This window comes from Manihot esculenta, chromosome 11 (genome assembly GCF_001659605.2).
Source record: "Manihot esculenta cultivar AM560-2 chromosome 11, M.esculenta_v8, whole genome shotgun sequence".
NCBI classification, from domain to species: domain Eukaryota; kingdom Viridiplantae; phylum Streptophyta; class Magnoliopsida; order Malpighiales; family Euphorbiaceae; genus Manihot; species Manihot esculenta.
The window spans coordinates 32,075,558-32,095,058 of record NC_035171.2 but is presented as its reverse complement, the minus strand read 5'-3'; the positions used below and the strand labels follow the sequence as shown (position 1 = coordinate 32,095,058).

The 19,501-nt window shown below is 33.1% G+C and overlaps 1 protein-coding gene across 1 annotated transcript; it reads left to right on the top strand.

The window, feature by feature from the left end:
- The first annotated feature begins 1,205 nt into the window (after positions 1-1,205).
- On the top strand, positions 1,206-17,608 carry LOC110626392 (syndetin). The gene is made up of 25 exons (XM_021772240.2): positions 1,206-1,615; positions 2,315-2,482; positions 4,124-4,198; positions 4,530-4,608; positions 6,098-6,162; positions 6,365-6,454; positions 6,691-6,780; positions 6,904-6,990; positions 7,294-7,377; positions 8,166-8,285; positions 8,539-8,567; positions 8,674-8,806; positions 9,379-9,945; positions 10,299-10,843; positions 10,940-11,003; positions 11,121-11,223; positions 11,322-11,482; positions 13,380-13,505; positions 14,366-14,436; positions 14,833-14,895; positions 15,527-15,599; positions 16,271-16,390; positions 16,482-16,559; positions 17,117-17,167; positions 17,263-17,608. The coding sequence occupies exons 1-25, from the start codon at positions 1,376-1,378 to the stop codon at positions 17,362-17,364; spliced, it is 3,384 nt and encodes a 1,127-aa protein (XP_021627932.1). The 5' UTR covers positions 1,206-1,375; the 3' UTR covers positions 17,365-17,608.
- The last annotated feature ends 1,893 nt before the right edge of the window (positions 17,609-19,501 follow it).

Below are 19,501 nucleotides of genomic sequence, written 5' to 3'. Positions count from 1 at the left end.
GGCAGCTGACTTTACAATAACAGTTTTGGAATTATCCTCCTTTAGTTGGATGGTATCCTCAACCTAGGGCGATACCTCAATGCCCCTTATCCCACACTCCTTGGGGTACTCAACAACCACCAGTGGACAGGCAGTAGGGGTGTTAAGTGCTCGACCACCTCAATCTTTCTACACCGCCACTCCGACTTCAAGTGTTTATGCTCCTACTAACATTGATCAGACAATGAACACTCCTTTTCTGAAACAGTCATAAGAAAATTGGTATATGGACACTGGAGCTATATTACACATGACTGCCACTCCAGGTACTCTCACGTCTTACTATAATTTTGAGCCAATAATAAAGGAATAATTGTTGGCAATGGTAGTATAATTCCAATTTGTAGTTATTGTAATACTTCTCTAACTCATACCAACCCTTTATTAAAGCTCACCAATATTTTATATGTTCCTAAATTAATTAAAAACCTTATTTTGATACGTAAATTTACTATCAATAATATGGTTTCTATTGAATTTGATCCTTTTAGATTTTCTATAAAGGATTTTCATACGAAAAGCAAACTGCATCGATTTAGAAAATGGGCAATGTGCCCCTTATATAGATCATGAACAATCCTAACTCTAATGAAATATATGTAATTTGCATTATTATTGAAATAACCGACTAAATTTTAACTCTGATAAAACACATGTGATTTGCATTATTATTGAAAGAAATATCTTTTAATTATAGTTTAGACATCATGTTTGTATATATGAAAATAATAGAAAATAAATAAATACACACCACACTTGAAAAACCAAGAGATTGAAAGTAAATAACAAAAAACAAAAACTATATTTTATTTTATGATTATTAATTTAAATTTAAGATTAGAAAGAAAATAAACAGTAAATAATGGAAATTATATTCAATACTTATTTTAATATTCCGAGTCATTTTTCTCCATAGGAAGGGAAAAAAAACATAGGAAGGAAAATATATATATATATTTTTTCATTTCTTTAATTCTTACCGTCTAAAAATTATCCCAAACGTGACATAGAGTTATTAAAATTTAGTTTAAAATTTTTGAAGTTTTTTTACTTTTTTTAGTCTTAAAATTCATTAAACTGTAAATAAAAAAAATAATATTACTGTAAAAAGCAGCTTTATTTTTATTTTTAGCTAGCTCTAAAAAACTAAAGTCAGTGACAGCTCTGAAGTAATCAACCATCCAAACACGGTATATCAAAATCAAAGACACTTACTTCTGTCCCAAAACTCCCAAAGCACAGAGAAAAAAAAGCACCTGCAAAAACTCATATCAGATCTCAATAAACGATTCAATGGGGATACTCCTGATGCTTGATCTCGCAATCCTGAGCTGAAATGCAGCAGCCCAATCTCTTCCCTTTCGGTACCGTCTTTGGGAATCCGTTTCTACTCAATGGTGATTTGAACGAAGCTGGTGTCGGTGGATTTGAGAGCTCTAGGGTTTTCTTTTTGGTTCCCTTTTTGTTGTTCCAAGGAGGTGGGATGGATTTGTCCAAGGTTGGTACGAAGATTTTAAGTTCTGTTCGTTCCGCTAGATCGCTTGGTCTCTTGCCTTCCACCTCTGATCGCCCTGAGGTAAATTGTTTGCGGAAGAAATGTAGTTTCGTTTTGGTCTAATTTAGTTAATCAGCATATGTGGGATTTTGATTAGCTATATTTATTTATTTTTTAATCCTGATTTTTTTGGACTGCTCTCTGATTAGAGCTTTTAGAACTTCATTAAGTAGGTTCTTAGCACTCAAAAAATTCTCAAAGTGCCACTGATAGGAGTTTTTTCTTTTTAATCTGGGTTTTCTTATTCACTAGTCTTGTTTTTTCTTTTTTTCTGTTTTATTTCATTCTAAAGTCTCGTGGAAATCACCCAGTAAATTGTGTTGTCATTTTATTAGAAACCTTAGTCGAGGTAAGTTTATCTGGAAATTGATCAATTTTAGGGCGTTTTTCTGGTTGCTATATTTAGTAGAATTTTGTGAATGAGATCTTAACTCTGACAAGATGTGAGTTGAGTTCGTGAAATTTTGCATTTGGATTATGCTGCAATTGAGGGTCTTTTTGGTTTTGTTTTGATGCTTGTGGGTTTTCGACCCTGTATTTGCAACGGCTTAGACTTGATGCATCTAAGTTTATGTTCACAGTTTAACAGTTTAGATGATTGTGTGGGTACTATGATGATTTTTTCCAATTGTCAATTACGTCCTTAATCAACTTATGCAACTCTAGTCTGACGCTGACAAAGTTAGCAATATCCTGACGTGACTTGTTTTCCTTTAATAGGTTCCTGCACGAGCTGCAGCTGCTGCCGCAGTTGCACGTGTTCTTGCTGGACTGCCTCCTCATCAGCGATTTAGTCTTCCATCAAGTTCTGAAGAATTACTCTCAATATATGGGAGCAGATCACAGGGTCAAGTGGTGGAGGAACTAGAAGAGGACTTCTATAAAGAGGTTTCTGCTTGATATAAATCTGTAGTGATTTATATTTGGTTTTTTTTTTTTTCTCTCTTTGTGTTATCATTTAAAATTTAGGAGTCAAGGCATCTTATATGTCAATAATATTCTCATTAACAATGACACAGTTCGTTAGTATAAAGGTTGTCTTTTATTTATAGTATTATTGAAGGAGCATCACTATCCATATGTTGTCATCATGTCATGTTTCTTTATGTAATACAAGAGAATCATTTCATTTAGAATTATCTGAATCCTTGACAGAATTTAACATTTTGTAATACCATTAGCTTTACTCTTTTAGGTATGCTTGATAATTTAAGGAGAAAAAAAACACTTTCTGAAGTTTGATGAGATCTTGACCATCCAGAATCTTTAACTTATGTAGAAAGAAAAGTTGAGGTGAGGTTAAAGTTTAAAAAGAACTCGTAAATGATAATATATGATACCATTGTAGAAAAGAAGTAAGAAAGTATTAAAAATACCCTTGGCACAATGGAACCCCAGTGCAGAAAAGAAAACCAACCTTAACTGATAATATCAATTAGCGTGTTGCTTATAATCACATTAGAGAAAGATGGTTTTTCTTTGTATCTTTGTAGATTGAACATGGCTTTCTGGATGCGCATGAAATCTTAGATTTCATAAGCAGGTTTTCATTTATAGATGGGTTGGCTGTTCTTTGTTTCCATGTAATCTTTCTATGCATCCAGAGAAGGAAAAAAGTGGGAATTTCAAGGTAAGGAGGAATTATGTTACATATTACTTGTTTCAATTATGTTTGCCAAACTTGTGATATGGAGAACTTAATAGTTTCTGAACTCATGATCCTTATGTGTGCAGCCATCTTGTAAGTTTATACTTATAATACCTGGCAGCCGCCGGTTCTCTCTGCATGCTGTTTATGCTGTCATATAGAGGCATAATTTGTATCAAAATTATTGAAAAAACTAATCTACTTCCATTAATTCATACCAAGAGTATAAACTATAAAGTAATCCATTTCTGCACCTTTGCCAGTAATTATGTGTCCTGTATTTCAGGCAACTTAAGCATAGTCGTTATTTGAGCTTCCTCCGGTACGCATGATTTGGGTTGTTAAACAAAAATTTCAGTCTCTGAGTTCATTCATCTATGATTGAAATTCATATGGTTTGGTTTGCACCCAATATATATTGTGGCTTAGGCTGTTTCAGACAATGGACATGCCAACACACAGTAGTCTCCCACTTCATAGAGTAGGATGAGTTCACTTGGTAATTCGGATTTTGGTGTCCTTGCTTGTCTAGGTGCCTGAAAGGTATTAGGAAATTTTATTGTTTGTTTGTGAGGCAGCTGGATTCATTTTTTACTTTTACGGATGACAAGATCAACATAGTATATTATGTTGGATAACATCAATGCATGAGGATTTTAATAATTATTCTCTCTCTCTCTCTCTTATATGTCAGCATATTTTTTCTGTTTCACCTTTTCTTTTAAGGTAGTTAAATAGGTGGCCATATAACTAGTGCATAAATGCTTATGGTATTTGTTTCTTCTTCATCACCCACGAGCAGTTGCATCTATTTTAAGATTCTTTTGTTCATCAACTTTTGAGTTGATTTTCTAAAATATTATTGCACAACTGTTATGCAGGATTTTGATCCAATTAGACACATTTTAGAGCATATTCCATCTGAAGAAAATGACGCAGGCTATTTTGAGAAACAGGTATTGCTGCTTCTAATGGAAAATTTTCAATATTTTAAAGATTTCAATATTTTTATATGCCTAATGGATGGCTGTAATGATGTTTATGTTCTTATAAGGGATGCATATATATATTCTTTTTCGCATGTATTACATATACAAGCCTCTGTCAAATTGTTGAATCTCGCATCACATGTAAAGAAACATTGTTGATTTTACGTTCAAAGCTTGTTACCTGACTAAACTATGGAAAATGTATGTTATTTGCGTTTTATTTCTACAAGGCATCATTTTCTTTGTATGTTTCATGCAATTGATGGACTACAATCAACATTGGTCCTTCTATTTGTAGGCTGCTCTTAGGTTAGCGCAATTGGATAGAGTAGCAGAACGTTTATCCCACCAAGTGATGGAGCATCATGAAGTAATGGGTAAGTTCTTATAACCTTTCAGGTAGCTGTTCTGAAGTTTTATGACTTTAATTAGATAATGTATTTGCATTATATCATCAACCACAGTTATGACAAAAAAAAAATTCTGATTACCTTTATACTCTTGTGACTCCTTGTATTTTATCTAAAGGTGGCCATGGTCTAGTTTGGAAGTGGAACTGATCCAACTTGGAATTGAAACGGTACCAAAACCTTCAAATCTGGATTGACTGAAACTGGACTGAAACAGCTGGTTTGATTTGATCCAATTTCAGTGTTCCCCTTAAAAAAAGAATTTCTTTTAAGAAAAAAAATTTGAATGCTCAATATTAATTAAGCAGAACCCAACTAGTCTGGGATTAAATTTTAGTAGTTGTTTGATTTGATCAAAATTCTAATTGGGACAGACTAAAACCACCTTCTGGTTCCATTTTTGCCTGGAACAGGAAAATTACTGGTTGATGTGGAACAGCAGAACAAAGGAGTGGGAATTTGATTCCAAATTGATATAGAACAAGTTCTAATGCCAAGTTGATGTTGAACCAGGGAAACATAGTGAGAAATAAATTCTCAGAAGTTAGATAAACACATTCTCAAATAATAAAGAAACACATGCTCTGGATAAACAAATTCTCAAATAAAGAAGAGAAAAAAAATTCTCAAATCTTATTAATTGTTAAAATAAAATCATAATAATCTCTCATCCGTTATAATACCTAGACATAGATGTAATGTAAAATAACTAGTTGTAATGGTAACTAATTAGCAATAGTACACGCACCCAAACCAGGGGAATGATAAATAAATCTAATAGAATTCTTAAATAATAAAATTCCAGATCTAATAAAACTATAAATATTCCTAAACAATAATAGGGCCCTAAACTTCCTAGTTCCTAATTAATAGAATCCTAAACTGGATCTTCTTGGATTTCCTTGATGCATCAACCAGCCTTAATTTTATCTAAAGTTAGGGTGAAACTTTTTTAATGTTTGTTTTTGTTGCTAGCTGCTTGTCCCATTGTGCATTGGACATTCTCAGTGTAATAAAAGAGTTTGTTGGTATGATGCTACTGCTTATCAAGCCATTTTGATAGTCTTAATTATTTGATTACATTTGCTTTCACTATATTTTTCTATTTGCTATCATGATATCAGCTAAGTAGAGAGTGCTGTGTGAGATTTGTGCTTAAAACTAGTAGCATTTTCATGCTATAAGTGCATATTTCAGTTATAGTGTTATTCACTAGTCTTAGGGCATTGCTTATTGCTTCCTCTGTTTTTGGGTGGTCTTCCTGTGTTTTTTTTTTTTTTTTGAAATATTTTACTTGAAAAAATAGAAGTCAACTTCAGTACTCTTTCTCTTACATTGCTTTCAATTCTTAACCTAATTCAATCGCCTCTTCTAGTATGGCCATAATTTATTAACAAGTTCAGAATATTGTATAGCCTTTCTTTTGAATGAGATGTTTTTACTTGCTTTTGGCCAGTGAAAGGGATGAATTTGGTCAGGGAATTAGAGAAGGACTTGAAGGTTGCGAATGTTATCTGCATGGTAAGCATGTGCATGGTATCTTCTTTAAAAGATTAAAGAGCTTATTAAAGAGAATATTTGTAATAAATGCATCTTTTTTCCTTCTGTAATAATTTTTTTTTTTGTAATAATGCTGTTGTTATTTGTTAACATCATGTTCATCGTTACTGCTACTTTCTTTGCTGGATCTGGCTTTCATTGTAGTTACTGCTATGGTTTGCAGAATGGAAGAAGGCACTTAACCTCATCAAGGAATGAGGTCTCGAGGGATCTCATTGTAAATTCTTATTCCAAAAAGAAACAAGCTCTCCTGGTATGTCCTATTTCTGGACACTATACTGCAACACATCTACATCCTTGTATTTACCAGAATACGAATACAATCTAAATCTTCGTTTCTCCCTGGGTTATTGGCTTTTGGGGAAACTAATAGTGGCCTTCATTGGATATCATATGGCAGGAAGAACCATTTATCTTTGATTATTTTTCTCTGGAACCATGTTGATAAACAGGCACAATTAAATAGATATATGTCATTTCCAATTTCAGGATGTGCTTCCCATATTATCTGACCTTCATCATGCATTGTACATGCAAGCAGCTCTTGAATCCTTAGTTGAAGAAGGAAATTATTGCAAGGTGGGCTTGTGGATTACCATGTTTGACCTTTGATTCTCCATTTGCCTTCTCCACTTGATGGGTTGCTGCTTTGTTTACTTTTGTCCATCCTATTTAAATACACTACATTTCATTGTTCCTCAGGCATTCCAAGTCCTATCTGAATATTTACAGCTATTAGATAGTTTTTCAGACCTCTCAGCCATACAGGAGATGAGCCGTGGAGTTGAGGTGAGTATTTGATTGAGAATTTGAGATGCATTTATTATTCAAAATCAAAATGCATCAATAATCATAATTTTTTCTTGTTTTTATTTTAATAAAGCTTATGTTGGGATATAATGACTTCATTTCCGCTTAGATGTATTTCCCCTTGAACTTCATTATTGGATGATGCACTTTTTGTGCTTTTACTGCTTATCCATTTGCTCTTATGCATAGCAGAACAGCAGCTGCTTCCCCCCCCCCCCTCTCTCTCTCTCTCTCTCTCTCTCTCCCTCTCCCATAATTTAAATTGTTTTAATATTAATACAGGTTTGGTTGGGAAGAACCCTTCAAAAGCTGGATTCACTTTTATTAGGAGTGTGCCAGGAGTTCAAGGAAGAGAGTTATATAACTGTCAGTATATCATTTCTTTGCTGTGATGTTAATCATTAGTCATTTTCCAAAATTATGCAGACATAATGTTCTCAAAATTATTGCTTTGAAGCATTTTTAGCTGTTCTAGTATTAGGTTGATATGCTGTATTTCTCTTTTCTATTCTTAGTCTTCTGGTGCATCTGTTATATTTGTATCTGTCATTTTTTATGAGGCCCTTTAGTAATTTTATCAATTCAAGGGAATTTAGTGCACAGTTGATAATGACTAGTCTTGGCATCGTGATTGTAGCAAAGTCTTGGGGCTATCATGGATAGGGATTTATGGGAATGGAAGGGTGTTTACTTTATTGCTAGTTCAAACATACGATACAACCGTAGGACAAATTGATAGCATACTCTGTATCAAATTGTTTAGAAATATCTAGTGTTGCTAAACCCTTTCTTACTACTTCCTCCCTTGTCATACAAGGTTTGCCTCTCACCTTCTTAATCTCTTATCACTTGAATGTGCTGAAACTTACATATTGGTGTGTATGCTGGTCTATGATGCACATGTCAAAACCACTTTAATTATCATTTCTGAACTTCTCTGCAGTTGATGTTACGTCCATCTGTCCATGATGATGTTTGGGTTGGGCTTATATTGTTTTACCGATTCTTGGGAATCCCCAGTACCATTATCAATAAATGACATTAGAAGCCACAGTAGTCTCTTGGAAAATTAAATTAAAAAACTCAATAACATTATTCTGTTTCAGTTGTGCCAAACTCTCAATTAAATGATAAATGTTTGTTGTGTCCAACAGGTGGTTGATGCTTATGCTTTAATTGGAGATATCTCTGGTCTTGCTGAAAAGATACAGAGCTTCTTTATGCAGGAAGTTCTATCAGAAACTCACTCTGTGTTGAAGAATATTTTGCAAGAGGTATGCTGATGTAATTAAGGTTCACAAGTCCGTTGATTTCAGGAGTATTGAGAGTTAGTAGTTTTAAATTGAAATATCTGTCTTTCTGTTAATGTCATCCACACTTTGGGGTTGTTTGAAGTTATCTCTTGTTTATGAGTTTTTCCCTTTAGTTATTTTCTTATCATTTTTAAACTTAAAATTCTATAGAATTTGGTTTCCTCTGTCTTATTGAAAAACATTGTTGTATAATTTGATTAATTAACTTTTGCAGGACCGAGAAGTAGAAAAGCAGAATAGCAGGTATCTTCTTCTAAATTTAACATCCCTGTGCTGAATACTTATCAGCTTCTCCACTTTTCATGTGTTTCATTTTCATAACATGTTTCTACATTTCAATTCATTCCAGACTCACCTACAGTGATCTATGCATTCAGATACCTGATTCTAAGTTCAGGCAGTGTTTGTTGAGAACATTAGCCGTCTTATTCAGGTTGATGTGTTCCTATCATGAGATCATGATCTTTCAGCTGGAGAACAAGGTAAGATTATGTTCTTTCTATCGCCTGGTCTTTTTGTTGCTTGTTTTCTTTGCCCTTATCTTTCCTGCATGAAGATGCTATTCTAGAATCTTACAGGTAATAATCATTTTTCGTCCTTCTGCAATTTGATTCAGCACTTCTTAAGCATGTTGGTTCTCATCTGTAAAAAACATTTCTAGGTAAGTCATGGATGATTTGGACAATCGAAAGTTCATAAATCAAATATTATGAAAAGATGTGTGTTCTTCTTCTTCTTCTTTCTTCTTTATGTGATTGAAGCATCTACGCATCAAGTTATAACTGAGAAGATTTTAAGGGAAGAAATAGATCCTTTTGATCAATTAGAATTATAACTTGAAAACATTAGTAAAATTAGCACAAGCATAAATTTTCACATTGAATTTGCTTTCCTCAGAAGTTAATTACTTGTATCCCTTGTATAGTTGTGGTCATAGTATATGTGTGTGGTTCATATGACATTATTGTTTGAGGGTGTTTATCTTGATCTGCCTATTTTCATGCTTTTATTTCGGTATTTTTTTCTTCATGAACTTGTTTTTTCTCTGTTGCAGGTTTGGGCATCCCAAAAATCAAATATGAAGCTAAGGGAATGTAGCAACACCGAACAACCTGGAGAGGCCCAGCAAATTGATTCTGCTTCAGGAATTTCTCCTGATCCTGAAGAAATGAATGGTTCTATCTCCAAATCTGTGGACAGCATGATGACGGAGGAACCTATTACTGCTGTATCTAAGGCAGACCATACGGGAATTACAAATGCCAGTTATTCAGATTCTCATAATCAAGTTGATGAGGCTAGGAGTGACAGCAGTGGGGCATCAAGCAGTGGATCCCCTTGGTATCATCTGCGGAAAGATGCTACCGCTTTTGTCTCACAAACTCTTCAGAGAGGTCGGAAGAATCTTTGGCAGCTTACAACGAGTCGAGTATCAGTATTACTTTCTTCTTCTGCAGTTGGTTCAATGAGCATTCACCAGTTCTTGAAAAATTATGAAGATTTAAATGTATTCGTCTTGGCTGGTGAAGCCTTCTGTGGAGTTGAAGCAGTGGAGTTTAGGCAGAAGTTGAAGGTTGTTTGTGAGAATTATTTTGTAGCATTTCATCGGCAAAATATTCATGTAAGTCATTACCAGGTTAATGTATTTTCCAGTTTAAATGTTATGCAGATAAACTTTACCTCTTTTGGCACATTGATATATTTAGTCTCATGGATTGATTTTTTGAGCATCTTTTGTCAGGGGTTTTCCTAACCTTTCTTTTTGCTGTTGTCATCTTCTCTTGTGGTTTTTTTGGATGCTTGGCAGTTGTCAATATTGTTTTGAATATTATACTGCAAACTGAGGGTTCTGGCTGACATGCTTGTTGTAGTCGGTAGCTATCTATTTTCGGAATTGCTAGTTTAGTAGTAAAGTAATACATACTGGAATTATGCTAGAAACATGAAAGAAAAACTACTCTTTTCTTTTTTCAGGCACTTAAAATGGTTTTGGAAAAGGAAAATTGGCTGAAATTACAATCAGATACTGTAAAAACAATAAGTTTTGATGGGCTTGTTGGGGATGGGGCACCCTTGATCGTTCCATCAGGTGCTGACCCCACTAATATCAGATTGCGTCATTCTCATAAACCATTGAATCTGATTGACCCTACTGCTGAGAAGAATGGTTTTACAAGTTGGCTCAGAAATGGAAATCCCTTTTCCCTAAAATTAATGCACACTTCCAGAGAAGGCCATAGTTCATCCCCACTTAATGGCGCAATTTCAAATGAATATGATGGACATGCGAATGATGGTTATCATGCTGATTTGATGTCCCCCAAAAGTAGTGATATCAATCATTCAAACGGATCTCCTGGTTCGGAAGATGAGAATGAAGATCTACTTGCAGACTTCATTGATGAGGATAGTCAACTCCCAAGTCGAATTTCAAAGCTAAATCATTCAAGAAGTAACTCTGTCCACTGGAAAAATGATGAGATAACTGCACAAACGGGATCATCTATTTGTCTTCTAAGGCGAGATGCTCTCCATCTTCAAAGTGATACTAATCTGTTTTTAGATGCTTATGTGTGAATGGATTTAATTTGGCCATATTTGTTTATACATATTAGGTCAATGGACAAATATGCAAGGCTCATGCAGAAACTAGAAATAGTGAATGTTGAGTTTTTTAAGGTATGCTACTATATATTGTCTAAATTTATTGCTTGTCTTCATTTGCTTGGCGCACATGTCTTAGTGATATGTTCATTTTCTCTAAGTTATTTTCCCTGATTCAGTATTCTATTGCAGGGGATATGCCAGTTGTTTGAGGTTTTTTTCTACTTTATATTTGAAACCTTTGGTCAACAAAACTCCAACTCAAATGGAAAAGGTTCATCTGATTCTGTGAATTGTAAGTGTTTTTCTTGTATTGATCATTATATTGCACGAAATTCCCTCCAAGTTGAGCTAAAGTGTACTCTTAACGCATGTGTTTCCAATGTTCTCCAGATCGACTGAAGATGGCCTTATCCAGAATATCACAGGATTGTGACCAATGGATAAAATCTCAGGCAACATCTTCGCCCACATCTTTAAGTGCAAATATGCATGCAGATTTAACACCTACTAATCCTCAGAATCATTCACCAGCCATGTCTTTCAGTCTGAAGGTACTGGATAATTCTTATGAACAATTATGTTTATCTGAGTGATTACTAGGATAATAACATATTTTCTAATCTTGCTGCTCATGTGCAAGAGTTCCTAATTGTTAAATTTGGGCCAGGCCTAACTCACCCAAAAGCTAGCTCAAGAGGGAGGAGTGCCTATGGCCCATATAAGGAGCACATTACCCCTTCCCACAACCGATGCGGGATCAATACACCCCCCTCACGCCCAGAATTTTTAGTGGTGCGTGACACATTTATGGGAGGCCCAACATCGGATGGGGAGGCTTTGATATCATGTTAAATTTGGGTCAGGCCTAACTCACTCCAAAAGCTAGCTCAAGAGGGAGGAGTGCCTATGGCCCATATAAGGGGCACATTACCTCTTTCCACAACCGATGTGGGATTCAACACTAATCATTGTTCTCTTGTTTCTTTGTTCTAATTCATCTTCAAGCTAGCAGCTCCCCCCCACCCCTTCCCCCCAACCCAAGAAATAAAAAATCTACTTTCCTCTTTATTCTCTTCCTTTTTGCATTCTTACAACAATGCAACTGTTTTTTACTGGTATGTTTTTGGTGTTAAAAGTAAGTTGGTTGGCTATGATGCCACCATTATAGGATCATGCAATAGCTGATTTTAAATAAAATCCTTTGCTTATTTTCATGATATGGTCTTGTCAGTTGGTAGCAGATAAGTATAGAAGCTGTAAACTGTTGGCAAAATCCTTATATCTCCATTTCATTGAAACAAGTACTAAGACAAATGTCCGTTGCCTTCCTCCTATTTGTGTCTATACATCTGTGGAAGATGGCTACCTGCTGAGTAAGTTGAACATATATACCCACTGAGAAACTAGCTAAATAAGTTCGGAGAGTACAGTCCACTTATGTTCTCTTTTCTCATTTTCTTTACTGGTACCTCTTTCCTCTCTTTTAACAATCATCTCCACCTAACCGTTACCATTCACCCATCCTGTATTCTACTACCACAAGGCACAATCTCAGTTTCTGTTACCATCACTGCTGCTTCTTTGCTGTTCACTTTCCCTACTCATTTCTCATGTCAAAACCTCATTAACTGACTTCTTATTTGTATTGTTGATATTGGAAAAATATCTGAAAACCAATGCAAAACAGAAATGAGATCCCCAGTTCTGTAGGTCCAGATTTCACACCATTGCGATCTTGGACCACTGACGTACTGTAATCTGGGACCTTGTCCCAATTCGTGCTACATGGTTGATCAGTGATCATGATTAGCTAACCATGATTCACACAATGACACGGAAGCTTGTGTTTCTTCTCATTTTAATTTAATTATTGGTAAGGATGCTCAGACAGAAAATAACACTTTGATGCTTTCAAATTAATAAAAAATATATGAAAATTTTAGAAAGTATGCTAGTTCATATCTGATACTCATACCAAAGTATTTGACATAGGATGTATTGAAATTGTTGAATCCCACGTCGGTTGTGGAAAGAGGTAAATTGCCCCTTATATGGGCTATAGGCACTCCTCCCTCTTGAGCTAGCTTTTGGGGTGAGTTAGGCCTGGCCCAAATTTAACATGGCATCAGAGCCTCCCATCCGATGTTGGGCGCCCCATAAATGTGCCACGCACTAGTAAAAATTCTGAGCGTGAGGGGTGTGTTGAATCCCACATCGGTTGTGGAAAGGGGTAATGTGCCCCTTATATGGGGTATAGGCACTCCTCCCTCTTGAGCTAGCTTTTGGGGTGAGTTAGGCCTGGCCTAAATTTAACAGAAATCATGCATCTTGTTGATGTGTGGACCATGAGATGCTTTATTAAGATTTGATGGTTTGAATTAGAAAAGAAACATCATGCTGTATAAGAAATTAAGAGCTCCTATAAATGATGTGATCATTGTGTTGCAGGATACGTGTGCAGCTACTGATAGCATCTCTCTTGTTGCTCGAATATTGCGCAGATCCAAAACCCATCTTCAGTCAATGCTTCTTCAAAATAATCCTGCTATTGTGGAGGATTTCTATGCACACTTGGTACACTCTTATTACTATGTCTTGGGGTATTTATTATTATCTGCCTTACAGCCTTAGTAGTTTGGCATGTTGCAAAATTGGCATGGATACTCTAATGTAGAAACTGAGAATGCAATAAATATTTCAGATGTCAGGATGGCAAATTAATAGTTGACTGCTTGGATTGTTGTTATACTTCAGTGAAACAGAAAAGAAAACCTGCAGAGAGGTGTACCAAACTGAAATTACTACCAAAGTACTCCATTATTCTAATGTAATGGAGAATTTATGACATTTCAGAGTGTAGTGCTTTCCTGTAGATGCTCAATTTAGTTCTCCAAATAAATATCAGAGTTTGGTTTCCCAAACAGAGAGAGAATTCAAATTTTACTACCTGAAGTATTCCATGATTTTAATGTAATGGTAAAATGATGACCCCTCAGAATGTAATGCTTTTACTTTTGCAACTTCATTTAGTTCTCTAATTTGATGTTTGAGCTTGGAATCACTTCTATTGACTGTTGAGGCTTGCAGAGTGTTTATTTGGCCTTTTAAATTAGTTTTCCAGTTATTCAACAGAGCTTAGAGAGAGAAATTAACAAGCTTGAAATTGAATTATGATGATGCATCTATGCCATCCATTTTGTTACTTGTATTAGAAAGTCATTGCCTTTTTTCCTCTACATTTTTTTTATAAAAAAAAAATTAGTGGGCAAGTGTTTTTCCTTCCTTTAATTTGTTTGACGATTGGATTATACCTTTTCTGTATGCTGTTGTTTTTTTATGTTGTTAAGTGAAATAAATTCTTAATTTGAAACATCTGGAATTTTTGGTAAGGGGTTTTTCTTGTTGTGTTTAATATGTGAGTTATGGTTTAACAGGTGGATTCTGTACCAGATCTTACAGAGCATATACATAGGACAACTGCAAGACTACTTTTACATATTAATGGGTAAGGGAATAATATGTCTTGTTTGGACTTAAGCTCCATTTCTAGTCTCATACACTTCTCAAAACTTCTTTTATTTTTTTGCTTTAAAAAAAAAGCTAATAGTGACCCTTTTATATGCGCGCACACGCCTGCCAAACCTGTACTTTCAAGCACACTGCAGCTCACACCATGCTGCCAAACATGCTTATTTGGCCATTAGAAGTTCAAACCTGAAAATGGAGAATGCAAATCAAGCCGCCAAAAACACAACTTTATATTAATTTTTATTAATTTCTATTGCAGTACTGAATTTATATGATGAAGTGCTACCATATAGTGTATGTTCTGGGCTGTTTCTTTTGTTTACATTATTTTTACTCTTTACTAGGGAGGTGTTTTCTTTTTTTATTTTAACAGGTATGTTGACCGGATTGCTAATGCTAAATGGGAAGTAAAAGAACTTGGACTAGAGCATAACGGGTTTGTTTCAGTGCTTTTATTGTTTCTGTATCGTTAAATTTATGATTTCTATTTTGTCTTGCTCAGATTCAAATGTTTGCTGATAGATGATTTCACATATCAAATTTTGTTTTTAACTTTGTACTGTAGAAAATGCAAAGAATCTAGTTATTGGATAATATTATTCTCTAGGTCATCTGCCACCATGCTGCTAGTACATTTGTCCTTTACCATGATCTTTGGTTTCATAAAATGCTGATGTTGAACTAAACACAGTGCCTAAATATGGGTCCAACTATTTGAGTGTTTGATGTATGTTTCTTTCTTTCTTTGCAAGTTTAATTTTCTTGGGGCCAAGTTTTCATTACATGATAGTGGATGAGACTTTTTGCTGATGACATTAGTCATTGCCCTTTTCTGCCTTGTTCTTTGCAATAAAATGCTTGAATCGTATCTATTTACTCTTATGACTTTAATTTGGTCTCTATATTAATGAAAATCCTATCATCATGTCGATTAGCTTTTGATATTTTATTTTTATCTTCTGGACTAGTTTTCTTATATCTTCCTAGCAAGCTGCAAGCAAGTTAGCAAATTAATTAACTATTCATACATAGTACCAATTGACTAGTTCCCTAACATATATTGTCAGGTATGTTGATTTGTTGTTGGGAGAATTTAAGCACTATAAAACCAGGCTTGCTCATGGGGGAATCCACAAGGAGGTAATTAGTGGTGCTGCAATTCATTGGGCAGTTCCTGTCAAATTTTGTATTCATTCTAGAAATTTTTTTTTTTTTTTTTGGGGGGGGGGGGGTTGTTATTTTCATTAGATTTATTGTATTCCAGATTATGTTGTTTTCTTGATTAAATGGATGCGTTGAATTGTGGATATAAGCATGCATTTGTAAATAGGTGGATGAATAAGTGGGCAACTCTTGAATGGCTGTTATGCAAGCCAAGTTGCATAGATTTCAATTTCCAATGTTCGTGATTTGTGAAACATTTCTTGCCCCTTTGCATGTTTTTAATTGCATGATTCACTAATCCCAAGTAATTAGTGCTACGTGCCTAAAGGGAGTAAAATCTCATATTTTACACTTTTTTTTAGAATGAGCTCCAAAAATATTGTTGTGAAATCTTTGATTCACCCCCTCAGCAAGCTATATATTTCACAAATGGCTTGTTCGTGGCACAAGAGAACTTGCATATGGGAAATTGTGTCTTAATAACTTCTTAACTTCGATTAGTCTGACATGGATTTGTTGATAGTCTTGTTTGTCTGTTGAGAATTCATGTGATGCTGGGGACTTGGAGGAAAAGCCTTTTTAACTACATTAGTATGCAATTTTCTTTTTGAACTCATTTGAACCATATTTTTTTTCCCTCTTCCTAGGTTCAGGACATCCTCCTAGAATATGGTCTCGAAATTGTGGCTGAGACTCTCATTGAAGGTCTCTCTCGGGTGAAGAAGTGTACTGATGAAGGCCGAGCTCTCATGTCATTGGATCTTCAGGTGTTCTTTCTTCCCTCTTCTTCCCTGAACTGTAGGAGGATTTCCCCTTGCTAATTTTGCTGCTTGTTAAAATGCTATCTATTCCTTTCAGGTTTTGATCAATGGCTTACAACATTTTGTCTCTGTGAATGTGAAGCCAAAGTTGCAAGTAGTTGAAACTTTCATCAAGGTAAGAATGGGTAAAATAAAGATGCTGTAATTTTTAAAATAGACACAAAATGAGGGATGAAGTTTTAGTAATGGCACTGGCATATGCACATGTTTCATTTAGTGTGTTATTTTTACTTTTTTTTTTTTTTTCAAATTCCTGGGAACATCATGGCAATAGCCAATAGTAAATGTTAAGAACGTAAACTAAACAATAAATAAATAAAAGGAAGACGGACGGTAGTACAAGGGTAATAATGAAAATGTCTTCAGTGTGTGCTTTGGCATGAATTGTATTGTATAGTATGTTCAAACCAGCAATGAGCACTGTGTAAAAGTAAATTTATGGTTTTCCCCAAATAGTTTGTAAATAACTGTCTACAATTCATCTTCCACTTGTAAGTTCTCAAATTTTATCTCAGCTCAGTCTTCACTAAAACGTAATTACATGGGTGCATATAAGATTAGAAAAGAGGCTTGCATCTTGACTTGTATGGTTAAATCAGTTAAATAAGCATCCGTTAGACATAATTTACTATTGTGCTTATTAACAGCAGTTCTCACTTTGTGCTCATGCAGGCTTACTACCTTCCGGAAACCGAGTATGTGCATTGGGCCCGTGCTCACCCAGTAAGACAGCATTGCAGAGTGGAAATGTTATTTATATAGTTGAAAATGATTGGTTAAATGAAATTCTGAATGTGAGAATAACTTGTTGGTTGCAGGAATATACTAAAAATCAAATTGTTGGGTTGATTAACCTTGTTGCCACAGTGAAAGGTTGGAAGAGGAAAACCAGGTTGGAAATAATAGAGAAGATTGAATGAGCTGATATGTAAGGTTTGGGTGGCCATATCAGGTTCCAGGTACATAAAATCTTGCATTGTTTTCATCTATTGGAGTGATGTATATTTGGATAGAATATTTGATCTCCCCTTTCCTTAATTAAAAATGTAGGCTGTATATCTTGTAATCTATATGGCTTTCCCTATGCGGGAATATCAAATGTAATTTTGGATCACATTTTATGTGAAATAATAAATGAGTTTATAGGAAAGTTTCCGTTCCAAACTGTATGATCTAAGTGCGATTTACGATGGTCTTGTCTTATTAGAGCCGTTCGCTTTCGGTTTTAATTCGGTCCTTTCTAAAAATTAGAATCAAATCTTCAGTTTTTTATTTTTAGAAATCATGCTTAGAACTAAATTTCGTATGATTCCGGTACAGTTTTAAACAATTTCAATATGATTTCTGTTTTCAATATGGTTTGTTCGGTTTTGGTTCTTATTTTAATTTCTTTTTAATTTTAATTTCAATTCAAATCTTTATTTTTCAAATTAAATTATAATATTATTATATTTATTTTAAAATAGTAAATAATTAATATCGAGATAATAATAAAAATATTAATATTTAAATAATAATAATATCAATATTGATATATATTTTATGTAATTTTTAATAAAAATATTATATTATTTTATATATAATTATTAATTCTATATTTTTAATGTAAAAATATATGTATAATTAATATATAAAAATATATTATATTATTAATATATAATTCAGTGATTAATATATTTATAATTGAAATTATTTATATATATATATATATATATATATATATATATATATATATATATATATATATATATAATTTATTTAGATAGAATAAATTATAATTAACTAATTAAATTATTTAAATCATATTATTAGAAGTTTTTATTAATTAATTAGATTATATGCTTATTTTATAATACTTTTAGTAATTATTTAATAATTAATAAAGAGTTATATTTTAATTATATGAATAATTTTATAAAAATTTATTAAATATAAAAATATTAAAGGTAGTATATACACATAAAAAATAAATCTCAAATGATTATTTTATTTATATTTTTATTTATTTATAATTTTTTATTATAAACTATTTAACAAGATTTGAATTCATTAAATAAAATTTTATAATTTTAATAATATAAATTATAAGATGATATTAAAAATATATAATATATTATTAAAATTATATAATTATTTAAAATATATATATGTATATATAATATTGATTTTTCAATATAATTTTTAATAAAAAATTAAAATTAAAAATAAATAGCTAAATAAATTTAATTACTGAAATATTGATTTTTTTCAATTTTAATATAATTTTTCAATTCAACTCGAAATTTTCAAAAATTATGCACATAATTATCATTATTAATATGTAACTATTATGCATTTGCATAAAAGTGTAGAACTCGTTAATTTGTTGGTTTTTTTTTTTACATAAAATTTTCATTACCATGATATTTACTTGAACCAAAGATTAATGCTTTTTAAAAAAAAAAAAAAAAAAAAAAAACTGATGAAATACCCCAATTTCCTTCGATTGTGAGAGCTGATTTGGGATTGGTCCCGTGTTTCAAGAATTGGGCTCTTATTATATATCCTAAGTCCATTTATAGCAGTGAAATTTATGTTTTATAAATCTATGAAATAGGTATTTTTCATCATCAAATATTTTAATACCAAATTTCACCAAAGTGATGTCCAATATAATCCACATGAAAATAGTTGCGTTTTATTATTTTATGAATTAAATAACTTGAAATTAAAATTATTATTATAATTTAATATTGCTAGTGTAAAATATATGTAAATTACATTGGTATTTAGTTTACAACTCAACAAAGTTTTGTGATTTTGCGTTTATGTTTTCTAGTAAAAGAAGAAAAAGTAATTATAAATTAAAAGAAATACAAATAAATTAAGACCACTGTGCAGATATTATGATTTTAGTAGCAATGTAATGCAAATATGCAACAATTTTCTATTAAAAAATAAATACAAATTTTATTTTATTCTACCCTTTTTTCCCCTTTGAATCTAATCGAAACTCAATTTTAAAATCTCATATTTAATTAACTATTTACGCTTACCTTTTACAATTTTTTTTAAAGA